General features: G+C 45.0%; 2 protein-coding genes across 2 annotated transcripts in view; one reads left to right on the forward strand and one right to left on the reverse strand.

Moving 5' to 3' along the window:
- Nucleotides 1-8471, reverse strand: part of LOC119401653 (phosphatidate cytidylyltransferase, photoreceptor-specific) — a 32919-nt gene extending 24448 nt beyond the window's left edge. Inside the window, exons 1-6 of the mRNA XM_037668569.2 lie at nt 8194-8471; nt 7581-7714; nt 7357-7453; nt 6278-6454; nt 3533-3652; nt 3362-3444 (exon numbers count right to left, since the gene is read on the reverse strand). Coding sequence (XP_037524497.1) covers nt 3362-3444; nt 3533-3652; nt 6278-6454; nt 7357-7453; nt 7581-7714; nt 8194-8244 — 662 coding nt within the window. The 5' untranslated portion in view covers nt 8245-8471. The remainder of the gene's footprint in view (nt 1-3361; nt 3445-3532; nt 3653-6277; nt 6455-7356; nt 7454-7580; nt 7715-8193) is intronic.
- Nucleotides 8472-17942: 9471 nt separating this feature from the next.
- LOC125757044 (zinc finger protein 2-like) lies at nt 17943-18530 on the forward strand. Its single transcript, XM_049412123.1, has one exon. It carries the CDS (start codon nt 17943-17945, stop codon nt 18528-18530), a length of 588 nt encoding a protein of 195 aa, XP_049268080.1.
- The last annotated feature ends 263 nt before the right edge of the window (nt 18531-18793 follow it).

Below are 18793 nucleotides of genomic sequence, written 5' to 3' on the forward strand. Positions count from 1 at the left end.
TTGCTGCTTAGCAACATGCAACTCAACAATGCCCATCAAATGAAGAGTGCATGAAATTACCACCAGAAAACGAAATGTACATACAATGAGGGGGGGGGCAAACAAAAGCAGGAGGCACAAGCAACGCACTAAACATCATGTGGGCCCTAAGCTCCAATAAGGAAGAAGGCAGAGGAAAATGTCCCTTGTGCAAGGATGGTAGCTTGCCTCCTTACACGACTGCCTGATATTTCATCTTTTTCTAGCTACACTGTAGACAAAACCCTTCTATTTTTGCAGTAGAATGCTCCCAGGATGGTGTTTACAACCAGATAAGTAGCCCTTCAAATATGGATAAAAATTTCTTGAACGCAGTTCACACTAAAAAGCAAATGAATGCATATCTGCTTTTGAGAAAAGACATTCTTGCAGCTAAACGTGACACCCTTTCAATGTTTTTATTTTAGGTTTGGTTACTTATCATAGCTAGGAATAACTGCAGTTCCAAAGCAAATGTGGTCTGGTTGATATGAAGGATGGTGTTCAAAGGTAAAGCCAGCCATCTTCAGATACAGGCTCAGATGACATGCCACACACACGTTTGCATGACAAAAAAAATATAATGATGTCTCACACAAAACACGAATCAAATGTTAAATTCCATCGTGCCACTGTGTGTTTCAGGCAGCGTGAGAGCAATGAAAGCTCAGTGCAACAACTTTAGCATGTAAAAGGCTCGAGAAGACTGTGCAAACGTCCTTTTGCTCAGGGCAGTGCACAGTGGCCCCACACAATGCATAAGTGCATGTGAATCATGTGAAAGGACAACAAGACAAACAGAGGAGTGCCAGGAAACAAATTTTGTGATGACAATACCCAATTGTCATTGTGCTCAGGGCAGTGCACAGTGGCCCCACACAATGCACAAACGCATGTGCATCATGTGAAAGCACAAGTGGACAAGCTGAGGAGTGCCAGGGAAGAAATTTTGTGATGACATTACGCAATTGTCATTGTGCTCATAGCATTGCACAGTGGCCCCACACAATGCACAAATGCATGTGCATCATGTGAAAGCACAAGTGGACAAGCTGAGAAGTGCCAGGAAAGAAATTTTGTGATGACAATACCCAATTGTCATTGTGCTCATAGCATTGCACAGTGGCCCCACACAATGCACAAACGCATGTGCATCATGTGAAAGCACAAGTGGACAAGCTGAGGAGTGCCAGGGAAGAAATTTTATGATGACAATACCAAATTGTCATTGTGCTCATAGCACTGCACAGTGGCCCCACACAATGCACAAACGCATGTGCATCATGTGAAAGCACAAGAGGACAAGCTGAAGAGTGCCAGGAAATAAATTTTGTCATGACAATACTAAATTGATAAGTGTCATCGTAACAACTATAAAGTGGAAAACCAACAGATATACCAAAGACACCACTTCTATGCATGCATATACGAAGCACAGATGGCATGGCATGTGCCATACAGCTGTGGCAAATGAGGTGCACACTTAGGAAGAATAATTAGATAATTTTGCAAATATTCCCGTTTCATAAATATTAGACTAAGCTTGAATGATGCAGCCTTTACACAAGAATAAACATACATAGTAATTCCATCAGTGTATTTACTCATACCCTGTGGAAGCTACAGTGTGCCATGAAACCACTCAATAGAAGGCTGATTCTGAAGCCATGCAATGAGTTGTATATGAAAAGACATGTGCAGCCGCTTGTATCTGTACAGGCTGTTTCACACTCACGGGAAAACTCACAGCGCATGGCATCGCGATGTGGCGAGCCACACTTTCTGAAAGTGTGCTACTCACAGGGGCAGTGTGCGGATTTCATCATTACCGTGGGACCTGAGCCGATAATCTTTATTAAACGTTGTGCAATGCCAACCTCTGAGCCTTCGTTGGCAAATGTGGGGTTCCACAAACTGCTTTTGACAGCATGCTTCGTACGAAGCATTTGTTGTATCGAAAAACCAGGGTACAGAGAGCGTGCACGTATATTTCTTCACTGTGTGTGCTACCATAATATGCAGCGACAAGAAAGAGGCACCAAAATTTACGCATAATGTAGTTAGTCTCGCATAATGTAGTTAGTCTCCGAGCACTGCCCCTGAAAGTAGCATGCTTCCCGACAATGTGGGCAGCGCGCGCTGCCGCAGCAGGTGACGCAGTTCAACACTACGCCCTTCAAGCGTCTGTGCCTGCGCGAGCTGCTACCGTTGCACGACTGCAGCGCTCGCCGCATTGTGATGTTATGCGCTCCGAGATTTCCCCAAAGTGTGAAACAGCCTGTACATAATAAGATGTTAATCACTTGCACATTTTCAAAAGAGCCTTCGTTTAACGAAGTCATGTGCCAAATTACGTCAACAATTTGCCTGAAACAGGCAAGATGGCACTGTACATTTGGCACAAGGCTTCTTCATTAATGCCACCTCAGCGGCTCATTGGTTACAGTGCTCAGCTACTCACCCGAAAGATGCAGGTTTGACCCTGGTTGCAGCAGTCACATTCCAATGGAGGTGAAATGCTAGAGGTCAATGTACTGTGCGATGTCAGTGCACGTTAAAGAACCCCGGGTGGTCGAAATTATCTGGAGCCCTCCACTATGGCACCTCTCACTGCCAGAGTCATTTGGCACGTTAAACCAAGCAATCTTCAATCAAATGCTTGCTTCAGTATACGACCAACAAAACACCACTCGAAAGACATCTTCAAGGCTTACACACTTTCTAGAAAAGATGCCAATCCTGAGTCCCTGTTTCCTGGCATTCTTGTGTGTGTGAAACAGCACAGCAGTACCACATTTCCTTCTAGGATTTCAGGTCATTTTGGGTAGTGCTATACCTATCTTATGCAATAAAATGCATTCAAGTCAAGCCAGAGGTATCATGATGCTTCATTAGCATGCCCATAAATACCTCATGTGCTTTGCTCATGAGTGATAGTTACCTGTTACACATGAGGTGCACACAAAGCACACATGGATTATTTCTGACCAGCATCTTCGGAGAAATGTGCATATTATAGCATGCAAAAGTCACAAAACTTGATACATTGCATCACGTTTTGTGGCTGCCTGCATTTAAATTTTAGTAAAATGTAAAATAGTCTTCAGCACTTCTTTCATTACTTCCAAGTGCAACAAATTAAAATTATGAAAAGCAGCAAGTGGCTCATGGCTGTCCTTGGTTCTGTGCACTGTATGGACAAGGTGCAACATTATTCTCAAGCACGTTTATTGCATTTGTGCTCACTTTTGTTGCTGCAGGTTGGTCAACAACTAAATAAAACTACTAATTTTTGTGACACTTTCAACAATACTTCATACACAGGACAGTCATTCCAACTCACCAGATCAAACCTTCGAAGATGTTTTGAATGAGAAAGTATGATTGGGTCACGATGAGGACCAATGTCACATGTGTCCAGGCAAACTTCAAAGAGAAAAAGGTAGAGAAGGAGTTCAAGAGAATGCATTAGCATATATTTTACACACCTTAAGAGCTGCCTTGACATACTTACCAAAGAGAATTGGCGCATGTAATATTTCTTTACAAGGCTCAACACGAACCAGATGAAGCCCATCAAGTACAGGCAAAATGAAATGAAGCGGTGGTAGCGCACAAGTGGCTTCAGTGAGTCCTAATGAAAGCAAAAAGACACAAAGCTTCAAAGGCCATAAAACAATACTATCAATAGGGTGAGGAGATTTCATAAAGAGAAAGAAGAAAACGTTGGTCTGGAGAGCGTGTCTAGCCTGCTGTTCTTTACTGGGATAAGAAGAAATGAGACAAACAGGGAAAGGGAGAAGCAGATGACAGGTGACATCATTATAATAAAAATAAGGTACTAGCATGTACAGCCGTCAGCACCTTTAACTCGAACGCTCTGACGCGTGGCCTTGGCTCGCTTGGACTGAGGTCAGCGCCGCGAAGCGTTGAAAATGATATGCTTGCTGCAGTTAACAATAGATGGAGCACGAGTTGTTTTCACTAGTAAATTTCTGTTTCCAGTCTGCCTGACCGGCGGGTCGAATGCACTCACTTGGCATCCCGTTTTTGCCACGTTTCGCTCACGGCTAGGTTACCGCGCGCACACATGGCGTTCGTTGTCGTATACTTATCTCGACAATGAACCATTGCGTGCGACAGCTTCCGCACATTTCCAGTTTGAATTCACAGCTGCTGCTCAAAAGAAGTCACATGTATAAAAAGCAGAGCAAATGCATGTTCATGGCGTTTGTAAAAGTTGCACAATAAATAAATCTGAAATGCGGTGGCGTTGTTCATGTTCTGATTCATTAAAGGGACACTAAAGCGCAAAACGATTTTTCTCGCATCAGTAAAGTAGTCTTCCACGATACCAAAAACACCACGCTTGCTACGAGAAGACACTTAGTAAGCGAGAAAACGCACAAAAAGAAAATACAGCTGGCGACGCCACCTTGGAATTCCCGCACCATTTGCCGTGACATCACATATTTTTGACGGTGCCTGCTTGGGCCTACGTAGTTCCTAATCGATTAAATCGAAGTATATTGTCCTCTGAGGGGGCCAGAGACTTTACATAACGAGTTTGCGGAAATTTCGTCGAGCCAGTGGTGCCAAAACACGTTAAATGCTCTTTGAAACCTTTTACGTCAAGAATTACAAAGTTAGGCGCGAAATTTAAAAAATGAAACTTTGAACTTTGTTTTCTTCTCTAATAATAAACCCATGGTGTTGAAATAAAGTACCCAAGAGTTCTCCGAGCACACTTTATCAATCTATACCAATTCATTGTTTCTGTTTAGTGTCCCTTTAATTTTCAGGCAGCGTGAACTGAACTGTTCTCGCAATTTAGACTGTGCCTTTCTGTTTGGTTCACGCTGCACGAAAGATGCGGACTTGGAGCGCAAGATTTGTGCGTGTAATAATATCTGGGGTTTAACGTCCCAGAACCACGATTTGATTATGAGGGGCGCCGTAGTTCAGGGCTCCGGAAATTTCGACCACCTGGGGTTCTTTAACATGCACCTAAATCTAAATATACAGGCCTAAACATTTGATTTGTGCGTGTTCTGAGCAAGGAAGACGCATGGATACAACAATCATGTTCTGATTAATGAATCAGAACATGAACAACGCCACCGCATTTCAGATTTATTTATTGTGCAACTTTTACAAACGCCATGAATGTGCGGTTGCGCTGCTTTTTATACATGTGACTTCTTTTGAGCAGCAGCTGCGAATTCAAACTGGAAAGGTGCGTAAGCTGTCGCACACAATGGTTCATTGTCGAGATAAGTATACGACAACGAATGCCATGGGTGCGCACCATAACGTAGCCACGAGCGAAGCGTGGCGAAAACGGGATGCCAAGTGAGTGCATTCGACTTGCTGATCAGGCAGACTGCAAACAGAAATTTACTAGTGAAACCGACGCGCGTTCCATCTATCGTTAACTGCAGTAAGCATATCCTTTTCAACGCTTGGCGGCACTGACCCCAGTCCAAGCGAGCCGATGCCACGCGTAGGAGCGTTCGAGTTAAAGGTGCTGACGGCTGTACATGGTGTTTAATATGTAGACATGCACTATAGATGCACTACTTGCAGGAGCATTGTGTAAACATAAAACTCTTTCTGGCAATGTTAAATATACAAGTGTTACCTATACGACGCTAGTGAATGGATGTTTTGACCTGATCTCATTTCCCTCCATTTTCTTTAATACAGAGCCATAAATGGCTTTGGCTTGCATTTTGCAGTACTCAGCTGGCCCCTAAATTGCCAGCACATGACAAGAATAATGTTTGCTTGAGCTCATTGGTTGCACATAGTAAGGAGGAGTTCCAGCAGCAAGCACTGATAAGGACAGAAACGGCGTGCCGTATATATTCTGTCCTTGTTGGTGCATTCTGCCGGAACTAAACACATGTAACACTAGCTTACAGATGAAAGAGAAAGTTAACTTTCCTTTACTCTAGAATGCATAGGCAGTTGTCTGAGTGAATGCTACTTCATATCTCAGTTATGTCAATTTTTCGAAAGCATGCTAAACAGTGCCAGCAGATCATTGAGCCTAATAGCACATATCATTTGGGAAGCCTAATAGCTTAACTTTATGTTCTTCTATGAGCAACTTGTTCCCACCAATGTAGACCAACTTTAATGCTACTTTCCTCAAGTTTCTCTGGCCTATCCAGATTCAAGATCAATTTCAATCTTCTCATGACTTACTACACAAATATTAATCGCAAAGAAAAAGCCATAATTTGAAGTCACATACCGTTCGACTGATAAGAACACCAAAGTAATCCACAAGACTTTCTCCATATAGAAAGTAGTTTGTTGTCACGAGGAAGTACCAGGACAGAGAGCGAAACCAAGGAAGCCCATGCACTCGGTAGACAGCATAGCCAATGGCAATAATCTCCTGGAAGCACTTCACTTGGATTGCTAGCGTCTGTGAAGAAAGGTAGGCACTGTCACTTGAACAGTTCCTTATATTCAATCAACCATGAGTAAATTGCCCAGCAAAACTTTGTGTTGAAACTTTATGCACAGGGAACACATAACTGCATATGTGAATGAAAACCACTCTAAACTGTGCCAACCTTAAGCACTCTTGTCACCAGAACATTTTTGTCACAAGAGCTGAGCTAATTTACGAAGCAAAATGCTGCCTCATGAACTGCACTAAATGGGCAATGCTGGAAAAACTGATCTTCAGCACACGTGTCTACAGACTGTGCAATCATTATAAAAGGGTTGACTTCTTTATTTTTTGTGTGCCACATGACAAGGCATCTTAAAGCTTTGGGCACTTATAACCTTACGTTACGTCTTCTACATGGCAAGAAAAAACATTACATCTAAGATGGACAACACAAATTTTTCTTACAAACCTGCAACCGATGTTTACTTAGTAACATCAACAATTTAAACCACTGCAGTGTACAACAGTTCAAAGGGCACCACTGCATAAATTACATCAACAAACGCACAGCACAGCACACTTAATTTTTTTTAGAAACAGATGATTCACATGAGGCCATAATGTTAACAAATTAGGCACTTTTGATGAAAAAATTGTTCCCCAACTGCGCATAGGTAACTAATGCTGATTCATCTAGCAAAAGTCAATACATATCTCAAGTTAAAATGTCCAATTATATCATTGTTCGATTCCCACTTGCAACCCCCCCCCCCCCCTCTCAAAAAAAGAAAAAAAAAAGACTAGTACAAGTAGGGAATATAACAATAAAGTCAGTGAACTCGTTGGTTGTTTACACCTGGTATGTTTAACTCAATGATGTAAATTTTGAGCAAAATCAGAGTAATAAAGAGAGCGAAAGGTGGCCTTACTAGAATCATTAGAGCCAAAGGTCCCATCCAAATGACCAGTGCGAAAAATGACATCATGAGCAGCGTGAAGATTCCTCTGACGACCCAGTTTCTCCATCTAGCGTACCAAAACAAACAGTCAAAGCACAGAGGTAAACAAATGTCAGCGGGATCATACAATTAACGAATGAACACACCTGCCCATAAGCTAGGACAGTAAAATACGGCTCTTTAGGTGCACGAACCTTTTCGAGAGGCCGCTCAAGTAATTGTCCAAAACAGCTGTGGTTTCGTCAGTCGCTTGAGGCAGGTCTTTCGTCAGGTTGTCTACTTGGCCTTCCTCGGGTAGTTTTTCGTCATCCGAGTCGACTGCATGCTCCTATGCGGGCGGCATCAAGAGAAATCACTCACAACGTGCAACTTCAGCTTGCATAATCAATGGACATCGCTCGAGCATAGCAAGACCCCCATTCCACAACCCCGCGCGCGCGAAATCACTACTTGAGTGATGGCCATAAGCTCACCTCTTCAACTCGCACTGAGCGTCGCCTCCTCATCGCTTGCGATGTCTAAACTTATTAAACGAAACCGATAAACTAGAAACCCGAAACACACATCGTACGGTGGCGATCATAAGCAGTCAGAATCTTTTGTACAACGGTTCTCATGATCACTGCAACAGAAAGCGCTGATCATTCAAGGAAGCCAAGTGAGCTCAAGGAAATGGTGAACGTACAAATGTAACGAGAAAACCAGAACTGCGACTTGGGCATACGACCGATAAGGTGATTTCCACAACAGAGCTCTCTACAACTGCGGGATCGCGCCTGGGGAGCCTAACACGGACACAACGCTTACCTTCGATTCTTTCTGCTCGGGATCCGTGGCTCTCTTCCGAAGCTCGGACATGGTTGGCTGCGTACGCGGCACTTGTTTCTCTGTAGACTGTTGCTATGTCGTGCCTTTTTCGTAATTATTAAACTTCCCTGGGCCCTGCGAAGCGAAGAATAAGCGCTCGGAACCAGCACCGCAGCTCTCTGTTTGTTTGCATCGATCCGTTTTACCGCAACGATTCCAAAGCTAGGGCGCCAGCACGCATGCCCAGCACTCGAGCAGCTGAGGCAAGCTGGCTGGTTGATGCACTGGAGAAAACGTAGTTCCGGGGAATGTCGCTAGTGTAGCGTTCGCGCGTCTGCGCGCCTACGTCACTTTCGCTACTTTCGGTCTTCGGGAAGCGCGCGCTTTTGAAAATCTGTCTTTTCTAGAAAATATACGATCGCGAAAGCTCAAACGTGTAACTCGCGTGTTTGCAATGGCTACCAGTGCAGCTTTTTTGGAAATATGAATGTTGTTCTTAAAGGCAAATTCTGACTCAACAAGCGTGCTAATTGAAAAACCAAAAAGACGCGTACCATCAAGGAAAAAAAAGTAAGGACAGGACAGAAAGGGCGTCACTCGCAACTAACTTTATTCCCAGAACATCAGCATCATATATAACCACAGCGCAGGGGCGTAGCCAGAAATTTTTTTCGGGGGGGGGGTTCAACCATATTTTATGTATGTTCGTGCGTGCGTTTGTATGTGTGCGTGCCTATATACGCAAGCAAAACTGAAAAATTTCGGGGGGGGGGGGTTTGAACCCCCCCAACCCCCCCCCCCCCCCCTTGGCTACGCCCCTGCCACAGCGACCCTGCGACCGTGTGGGAAGAGGCACGCAAGGCCCTTTGTCGCCTGCTCGGTTGGCGTGGTGTACGAGATCCCGCTTAGTTGCGGTAGGGTATATATCGGCCAAACAGGCCGGTGCATAAACGACAGGATGAGGGAGCACGAACTTTCGGTGAAAAATAAACTTTCAGCACATTTGCCTGTGCATTGTGGTTCCTGCAAGTGTGAGCCTGGGTTTGCCAGTGTTTCCGTTCTTGGAAAGAGTAACGATGCCTTAGCGCGTGAAATTATGGAAGCATACTATATTAGAAAGAAGAAAGAATGCTGTGTTAGTGACACATCTGTTGCTCTGCGTGGGGGTGAATTTAGTTTCATCGATTCATTTTTCGATTAGTTAATCTTCTTATCGCGGGTTTTTGACGAGCTTGTGAGGCGATGTGCGCGCGCAGGGTCGCTGTGGTTGTATATGATGCTGATGTTCTGGGAATAAAGTTAGTTGCGAGTGACGCCCTTTCTGTCCTGTCCTTACTTTTTTTTCCTTGATGGTACGCGTCTTTTTGGTTTTTCAGTAAGCATGTAACAACTAGCCCAACAAAAAGTTCTATTAAGCGTGCTAATGTGGAAGCGCCAAATTGCCAAAGTTATACTAATGAACTTTTGAATGTAATTACTTGACATTTACGAATTGTAAATTACTTGAACTTTGCGAATTGTAGCCTGTGAGCTCTCAAGGCATGTTCATTCGGTACGTGCCACGGTGTAGTACGTGCGTGACAGGTTTCCGTGTCAATGGTTTAAAAAAAAAAGCAGAAGAAACGGTCCACATGGAAAGAGATGAGAAAAATGCCACTTGTCAAATGGAAAGCTGCAACAACTAAAGCAGAAGTTTCGCTTTTTTGAAGACAAGGCTCCCCGGGAGCAGCCATAATCCCCTCTGGGCTGTGGTAAATATACGTGACCCCCAAAAAATTCACTGCCGAGGTGGTAACGTGAGCGTGCGTCAGCCAATGTACTCAGGTGCCACAGTCCAGAAAGGAGGTCCTCTCCCTCCTTTAGACCTGAAGATAGTTCAAAGGTGTGTCCCTATTGATGTGTTTCTTTTATTTTCTTTTTTTGACCGACTATTGTGTTAAGAACGGAGAAAATAGATCTTCTGTTTAAACAATCCAGTTAAACGGTGAATGCAGCATCACGTGCCATGAACATGGAGAAAATGGTCACCTCCGCTTCTCCGGTTTCTTGTTGAAAGAGCACTTTTCTGGGCATATGCACATACATCACGGGTCTCAAACACACAGCCCGCGGGCCGCATGCGGCCCGCGGCTTGAGAAGGAATAAAATGTTTGTGACTTGGTACTCGCATGACACTCGCATTATTTACTAATTGACCGCCACGGTGGTGTATTAAACATGCAGTCAGCTAACAGCTGATGGTGCATCATTGTAATGTTTCCTGGTTTATGATTAGTGTGTGAAAATACTTGCGTGAGGCAATAAAGAAGGGAAAAAAAAAAAGCCGCGGTGGTGTAGCGGTTACGGTGCTCGTCCGCTGACCCGTAGGTCGCGGGTTCGATCCCGGCCGCGCCGGTCCCAATTAATGGAGGAGAGATGCCCGTGTACAGTGCGATGTCAGTGCACGTTAAAGAACACCAGATGGCCGAAATTTCCGACGCCCTCCACTACAGCGTCCCTCATGATCATATCGTGCTTTTGGGACGTAAAACCCCAACAATTGTATTATTATTGCGGTTAATAACGCTTTGTTCGGGTAAGCTAAAAAGACGGGACTGGTCTCAAGCATTTTTTTTTCCGTGAGGCACTCCATGCGGTCATCATGTGTTGAAACACAACCGCTGAACAAAATCTCTATACTTCACAATCGGAGTCCAGATTTTAATCATTCTGGAGATTGGTGTCGATTTGTTTCGCGAATCCTGTCCCTAAATCTCCTTCAGAAATCATCTATATATGAGATATAGAAAATGCGTTCTTTCAAATGGCAGCGTTAGGTGACATATTGACACAACAGTCGCGATCAAATTGGTGTTGTAGGGAGACGCGACCACGGCAGACAAGCCATGCCGTTGGGCGCGCAAAGGCGAAAGTCGAAGCGGGGAGCGGAACGGTTCCTACGGCGTCCTGCCGGGGCGAGATGCGTGGCTCGCGACTAAAGCCACACGACATGACTGCGCATATGCTGGGTGATGACGATGACTCTAAAGTGTCAATATTCACGAAAGTTGTCAGCGAAAATATGCGGAAACAATAGATTCCACGCATACACGGGGTGCTTATGTATCGGTTAAAGAGACAGGGCGTGCAAACACGAACACAAGAGAGAAGTCAAGACACCACAAACGCCGACTAACAACTGAAAAGGCGCACAACTGCGGAAAAGAAAGAAGGCAAGAAAACTTATCTGCGCATGCCCAAGCAATAGGCGAATCTATCAATCCGGCACGCGTGGTGTTCTACGTGAGAGATAACTATTCAGACACTCGATTTCTTCTTTATGCAGGTTAATCGATGGTTGGCTCATGCATGCGCTACCACTTTTATCGATATGCCAGACCTCAACCATTAAACGCGTTTCTTCATTCCTGTGCCGGTACAAAATCGCGCATTCATCGAATTTTGGCTTGCGCTTACACTCTCGACAATGTAAAAACGCACACACACGTACTGTCGAGGGAGGAAAAATCTTTACGGCGGTCTTATGTCTTATAAGAGACTATCTCGCTAATACACATTTCACTATTTAGCTAATACACATTTGAGCGCTGGCTTTTTATCAAGCAAGACACATATGCAAGCGGGGAGAGAGAGAGAGAGAGAGAGAGAGAGAGAAAGAAAGAAAATTAAGCGGAAACTCAAAAGGAGCTGTTCAAGATACGGAATAGCGGTTGGCGTATATATAGTGTCTGCAGAGCTGTTGCAGTATGAACGTTATGCACATATTGTGTCTTATGAACTTTCCATGCATGAATCTTCTCTTTCCTTCTTACGTGTGGCATGTATTGAGTCGTTACTGTGTTTTCTGTTATGGGAGTTGGGTCCAAAGGGGTCTTCTGGCTTTACATGGAATTTTTCGACCACCTCGCCGAGAAATGCTGTTAATTGAAAGTGAGCAACAGATTGATAGAAAATGCGTTGTTATAGGGATATACTGTGTAACTGCGCAATAAATTGCGACCACAACTCACTTAACGGAAATCATATAAATTAGAATTACCATAGGCATAGGCGCATAAGCCAGGCGCTTTCTCTTCCTGACAGGTTTAGTCACATTCGATCTGGAACAGCCATCTGAGAAAGAAAGGGGACGAGGCACGTGACGTTAACCAGGAATGAGTCGCCATACGTGCTGCTAAAATGCAGGAAATTGAACAAAGGGGAGATAACACGCGACACATGAAATTGGTCTGCGTGACAAAAACATGTCGAGCGTCAGTGACATGTCATCCCATTGTTGGCGACGGATATCTAGAAATTGGGGCTAGTCTAGTCGAGCGAAATGACGTGCTTTGAGCGCTGCCCGCCACGAGTGAACGACGTTATACGGAAGGAAGCGTGCTCGCCCGTATTACTCGTCCATGGAATTGTCGGTAAATGACTGCATAATGTTTCGTGCGTTGTTGTTCTTGCCACAAGACTCCCCCAACCCCACCCCCACACGCACACACACGTACTGTCGAGGGAGGAAAAATCTTTACGGCGCTCGTATGGCAGACGGAGCCAACCTGATTGCAATTTAGATGAATGCGCCTTCCTCGCTCCATGGAAGCGGCGAGCGCTGCAACCAGGAAGCTGCGATACAGGCGAGGCCTTCTTAGCTTCTTACCTTGAGGGTTCTGCCCATGAGGTACAATGCGGCAAAAGCCGCCAGCGATCTCCATGACGGCCCTGGCTCCACCCTTTAATATTCTCTTTTTTAAACCCCGGCAGCTTTCCATATGACTAAGCTTCTAATTGTGAGTTTATAACTGCCAAATGAGAGGTTGCAAATGCCCAGGGAGGAAATGTCTCCGTGATATTTGAAACTTTCATGATTGCAAAACAGCGCGAAAAACGAACACACAGGAAGAACAGACAAGACCAAGCGCTGACTACCAACAGTGCGTTTATTTGTGCGAACACGAGTATATTTCCGCGCTGTTTTGCAGTCATGAAACCATGGGCTCAGTCACAGACCCCTTTAAAGTTTATTTGAAATTTTCCCGCACACTCATTCTCAAGATGCATTATCTTATGGTCGTATATGTCATCATGAAATATCAATTAGCGTATTTAATTTTATCTGGTTAGACGGTATTCAAAATCTAGCGCTGCAAGTTTTACATAACTTACAGTACTGACGTATCTCTTGTATAGGGTCTCCTTCCACAGCAGTTTGAAGCACCCAGCGTGGCTGTGTGGTAGAATACTGGAACGCCACGCAGAATGCCTGGCTTCGATTCGGGCTCGAGCAGTGATTTTTATTCTTTGCTGCCATCGGGATATTCACCCATCGACAACGCCGCCGACGCCGACACCGTATTCTCGGCGACACGGACTCCTTCAAGCTGTCGCGTTAAAATTTTCGGAGTCTGAGTTGATATAGACTGTGAATTACCTCGCTGAAATACAAACAAACAAACAATCAAACGAACAAAGAAAGCGTACCATCAAGGAAGGATTCAAGACAACAGAAAAGGGCGTCACGACTCACTAGCAATCACAGCAGCAACTAACTTTATTCTCAGAAAAGCAGCGACATATATAGCCGTGATAACCACGCGCAAAGCACATCGCCTCACACGCTCGTCAAAATACACTGGATAATGAGAATGACAAGAACCATTTAATCGAAGAAGGATTGAAAGAGGCTAAACTCGCCACCGCGCAGAACAACAGATGTGTCACTTACACATATATATTTCTTCTTTTTAATGTAGTACGCTTCTATGAATTACCTGTGAATTATACCTGTGGCGCATACAGTTGCATACCAACTCGTTCGCGAGTAGGGGGCTGGCGTGCTGGTGTCGCTCACTCTGTCCGCCGTATATATATATATATATATATATATATATATATATATATATATATATATATATATATATATATATATATATATATATATATATATATATATACACACACACACACGGCGGACAGAGCGTTATCGTACTGTTTAGGTGAAAGCTATGTCCAAGTTGTCCCGCAGTGTTCAACAAGCTCCGTCTTAGAACGCGTTGCATGAGTTGCTTTAGCAATATCCTGTTTGTCGATCCTTTCATGAACACATGTTCCAAGGAGAGCTTTGCACCCAGCGGACTCAGAGCCCTCCGAACAGGGTCCGATACACCTTGAACATAGGAAATAGACACATTGGACGTTGTCTTCACTCATGACGTACTGCCCGTTCCTCTTCGCATGCGCTTCTGGGCATCGCTTATAGACGTCCTAGGATAATGCTGTCGTTCCAGTGCATCAACTACGCTTTCCACTTTTAGTGTCCAAGGACGTTTATTATTATTTGCAAATAAAGTCCATTTTATCCAACGGTACATGAGCAAATACATTGATGCAACAAAATGAGGCGTGCACAAAGAAGGCTGGTGTTGGGCCACCTTTTAGGTTTCCTTCGTTTAGGGTTTTACCAGTGCAATTTCGAATACCCACGCATGCCTTCGCATGTTTTCATTAAATAAATCCTATCATTTGGTTTTGATATATTGCATAGTTTGTACAGTAACGGAAAAGTAACGACGCTACTTTTTCAGAGTAACTGTAACTGTAACAGTATTAATGACAACTAACAGACTGTTAGTTGTTACCAGACTGTTAGTTGCCTGTTAGTTGTCATTAATATTGTGTCTAACAAAGAAAAACGAGCCCTTGAAAAAAGTAACTGTAACAGGTTACGTTTGGAAACTGTAACAGAGTTACTTTTTTGGCTTAGGTAACTGTAACTGTGACACTGTTACTTTTTACTAGTAACAGGCTCATGACTGCTTAGATGTACTATAACATTTTCCTGACCGTAAAACAACGACGAAAAATAATTACGTATCTCTATCACGTTTCGGATACAAAGAAAAATATGTCTTCTAAAGATTAAGCTTTAATTCTGTACACATCGTCTATCCTTTGAAAATAAAATCGGATATAGGATGGACGAATAACATGACACGTTTCTGAACACGTTAAAAAGATGAACGCTTTAAATATGCGCCGAAAAGCAGTGAAGATCTAACGCTTAATCAAGATGGAAATTTAGGTCCGCTCTGTGTGACCGAAAAAGGGCACTCTTTACTTGACGAAGCAAACGAGTGAATTGCTCGAAGATACGATAAACCACTCGTGTTATGCAAGCGCCTTCGCATTCATTTGTCGGACTAGCAGTTAGGGCGAGAGCTGTTGCACGGTTATTTTTAATGAAGCGATACATTCAGAGAACAATGCTACCTTTCATCAGCGTGCGTTTCATACACCATAATAAATGAGGCATATCACCGGTGGCTGGTACGAAAGGGATGTAAGGACATGTTTAGAGCGACTCGAGAAAGAAAGAAAGAAAGAAAGAAAGAAAGAAAGAAAGAAAGAAAGAAAGTGGCAGCCCTGTGCGAAGGTACAAGAAAATCTAATATTTTTTCCGCTATCGGCACGAAGATGCGAAGCACATTGCTATCGGAAAGACGCGGAATGAAGAATGCTTCATGGATCCTGTGGCTCTTGTGCACGAGAGAATGAAACAGCGAGACACTACTTAGCTCGAAGGCGCTGGTTTGCTTCACGGCAACGGTGGCCGCATTTCGATGGGGGTGATACGCAAGAACACCTATGTACCGTGATTTAGGCGCATGTTAAGCAGGCGGCCAAAATTATTCCGGAGCCCCCCGCTGCGGCGTGCCTCATAATGATATCGTGGTTTTGGCACGTTAAACCCCATAAATTACTATTAGACAGTGCTACAAAGAAAAAAAAATGACAAGAAGCTACTGCAGCGGGTGCTTGGGACAAGTCCCGGGATACAACGAGTTGAACTGCACTGGTCCTCCTGTCTTCGCTGAGCTTTCCGAGTTCTTTTTTTTTTTCTCTCCTGCTATATACCAAATGAAATAACTTATTCGTAGCATCCAGGCGCGTAGCGAGCACTTTATTTGGCGGGGAAAGGAGGGGTTCGACCTCCCTTTGTGCATGTTCGTTTGCGTGCATGCACACACAAAATGTCAAAATTTACGGAGGGAGGGGTTGGCGACCCTCCAACCCCCTCTGGCTGCGACAATGGCAGCGTGCATATCACTCCTCCTCTTCTTCGTCGGGATGCATTTTCTTTCCCTCCCACTGGCGCGGCACGCTTCGACAGCAGCATTATCAAACAGGTGTTTAATTGTTTTTTTTTTGTTTTTTTTTTAGACAGTACGAATTTTTTATAAAAATGCGATGACAATAAGGCCCCTGTCGTCTTCGCATATGAACTCTGCGTCGAGGCGGACGTACTTTACCGTTAAGTTACTTTGAAAAGACTGATTAGCCAGAGCTTGATGATTCACTTTTTTATTTCAATTACAGGGCAGCTGTTTATGCGGAAATCTTGCAGGGCACAATTTATGGTATGCCAATTTTTAAAATAAAACAAATTTCACGTAATTTGGGATACTCATCGTCAAATTTCAAGGCAACAAAGACGTACGCAAAAAAGCATGCCACGCGCCTCGTGCGCTGTTATAGGAGTGGCTTACCGAATCCCGTTCTCCTGTTGCAAGTGCTACTTTGGTCAAACCGGTATAGATGCGTTAACAACCGTTTGAGGGAGCATCTGTGCAGGCTCTTATATCGGCGGGTCACATAGCTGACCCACAGCACCCAGCATTCACCGACGCATGCACGCAGGAAAAGAGAACTGTATGAAACCTATCGCATAAAAAAGGGTGAAGCCTGTATTAGCATTGCGTCGATTACACTGTGCAAGAAAGAATAGCTATATTTATACAATGAGATTCCTAATTCCCGGGCCCGAATAGTGAAAAAAAAAAATGCTTGTTATCATGTGCTCTATAGAAAAGTATTTCGTATTCCCTGCGCAGCTAGTTACTCATTCATGATTCAGCATGAATGAATAACTGATGTGATTGGGCTTGATAATGTCCGTTGTCAAAACATTCCTTTCCCTTTCGTATCTGCGCAGCAACTGCTGCTCACGTCTTTTTGTGTAGTGAAATTCAGCTGAAGCTCGATCGTCTGCGTTTCTTGATGTGTGCCGTTCTAATAAATAGACGCCAGTAAAAGCCATGTTTCATAAAGCCAGTAACCAACTAGCCGCCTTAATTTCTCAATGTGGGGCGCCCGGAATCGAGGCGAAAAATTGTGCAGATCTCGCGCGTGCGATGATCTGTATACGTTATGCAACAGGGCATTCGCAATGGTGATGATGCTCCTGGGATGATTGGCACTTACCCACTCAGGAGGATCGGCCAAGAGTAGGGCTATGGACACTTTCGAGAAATCGTCATCGTCGTCATTGTCATGCCGTAGTAGTCATGTGAGCCAAAATTTTAGGATCTACATCTACATGTTCCGCTCGTCATTGTCATGATCCCTCCGCGTCGTCCAGTCGTTAACATCGCTCCGCCCGTTGGCCCCGCCATCGTCGCCATGCCGCAATCGAGAAGACACGACTGCACTAAGTGCTGGCTTGTCCAGCACTTAGTGCAGACCACACGTAACTATAAAGTCCAATTGGTCAAGAAAAGTATAAATAAAAGCATTGGCCATGAAACTTAGAAGACCAAGACATGGGCACAAATGCGCTGCCTGCCTTTTCTATGGTAATAGAGGGCGCCACTTGTAAGCTCCACAACCAGAAAGAGGAAACAGAGCCTACGTAACAGGACGAACGTAACGTTGGAAATCATCACCAATGTAAACCTTTGTATTATCGCTTCCCAGTGTTGATGATGCTGATAGAGGGCCAGCGTCTTAGCGCATGCAATGTTCCTCGTGCTACCAACGCCCCTTTGAGCGGAAAGCTCCTGGACAGCACGGTTCCAGCTACGACTTGCCACAGCGAGTTGAGAATGGAACGGCATCTGACAACTGGTTTCCGTGGCCGTCTCGGGGACGACAGGCTCATGCACTGCCGTACCTGCAGAAGACTGGAGAAGCAGCGGCTAGACGTGAGTCGGCAGGGCGGAACGAGCGGCGACGCGAACGCGGCGGTGGAGCCGGCGAGCACAGAGGAGGCTACGTGCCCGCTGTGCCTGGCCTCGTTGGTGGATTCGCACGACGCGGTGGTACATGACCGCTTGCACAAGGGCATACGGCCTTTCGAGTGCCACCGCTGCAGCGAGACGTTCTTGAGCGTTGCCGGCCTGATGCTACATCGGCACCAGCACTGTCGTCAGCCCCGGTACAGGTGCGACCGTTGTCAAAGACAGTTCCAGGACGTGGCGCTGTACACGAGGCATTGCAAGAAGCATGGCTGCATCTGGAAGAGAGCACGGCTGCAGATGCTCACACTGAATTTTTGGCGGAAGACAGCTTAGCAGGCGCGGTGGCGTCTCGGCCTGACCGCAAGTGCCGGACACTGCGCGAGGCCTGCGTGGACAGCCGGGGACTGTGGAGAGCTTGCACGCGCTGAGCGCAGTGTTGGAACGTTACCTGTTTGTGCAGGATCTAGCGCTGCGTTCCCGGATTAGGTAGACAGTGCAGCCACGCGGCTGGCAGTTCACCAAACGGAGGAGTCGTGCGCCGGACGAGTCCTCATTACGTGTCAAGCCGAGAACTGTTTGAAAGATGGCTTCCAAAA

This window comes from Rhipicephalus sanguineus, chromosome 1 (genome assembly GCF_013339695.2).
Source record: "Rhipicephalus sanguineus isolate Rsan-2018 chromosome 1, BIME_Rsan_1.4, whole genome shotgun sequence".
Taxonomy (NCBI): Eukaryota; Metazoa; Arthropoda; class Arachnida; order Ixodida; family Ixodidae; genus Rhipicephalus; species Rhipicephalus sanguineus.

Excerpts from the sequence above, each read along its gene's own strand:
- LOC125757044 (XM_049412123.1), top strand. The coding sequence starts at position 17,943 with ATGCTGATAGAGGGCCAGCGTCTTAGCGCATGCAATGTTCCTCGTGCT.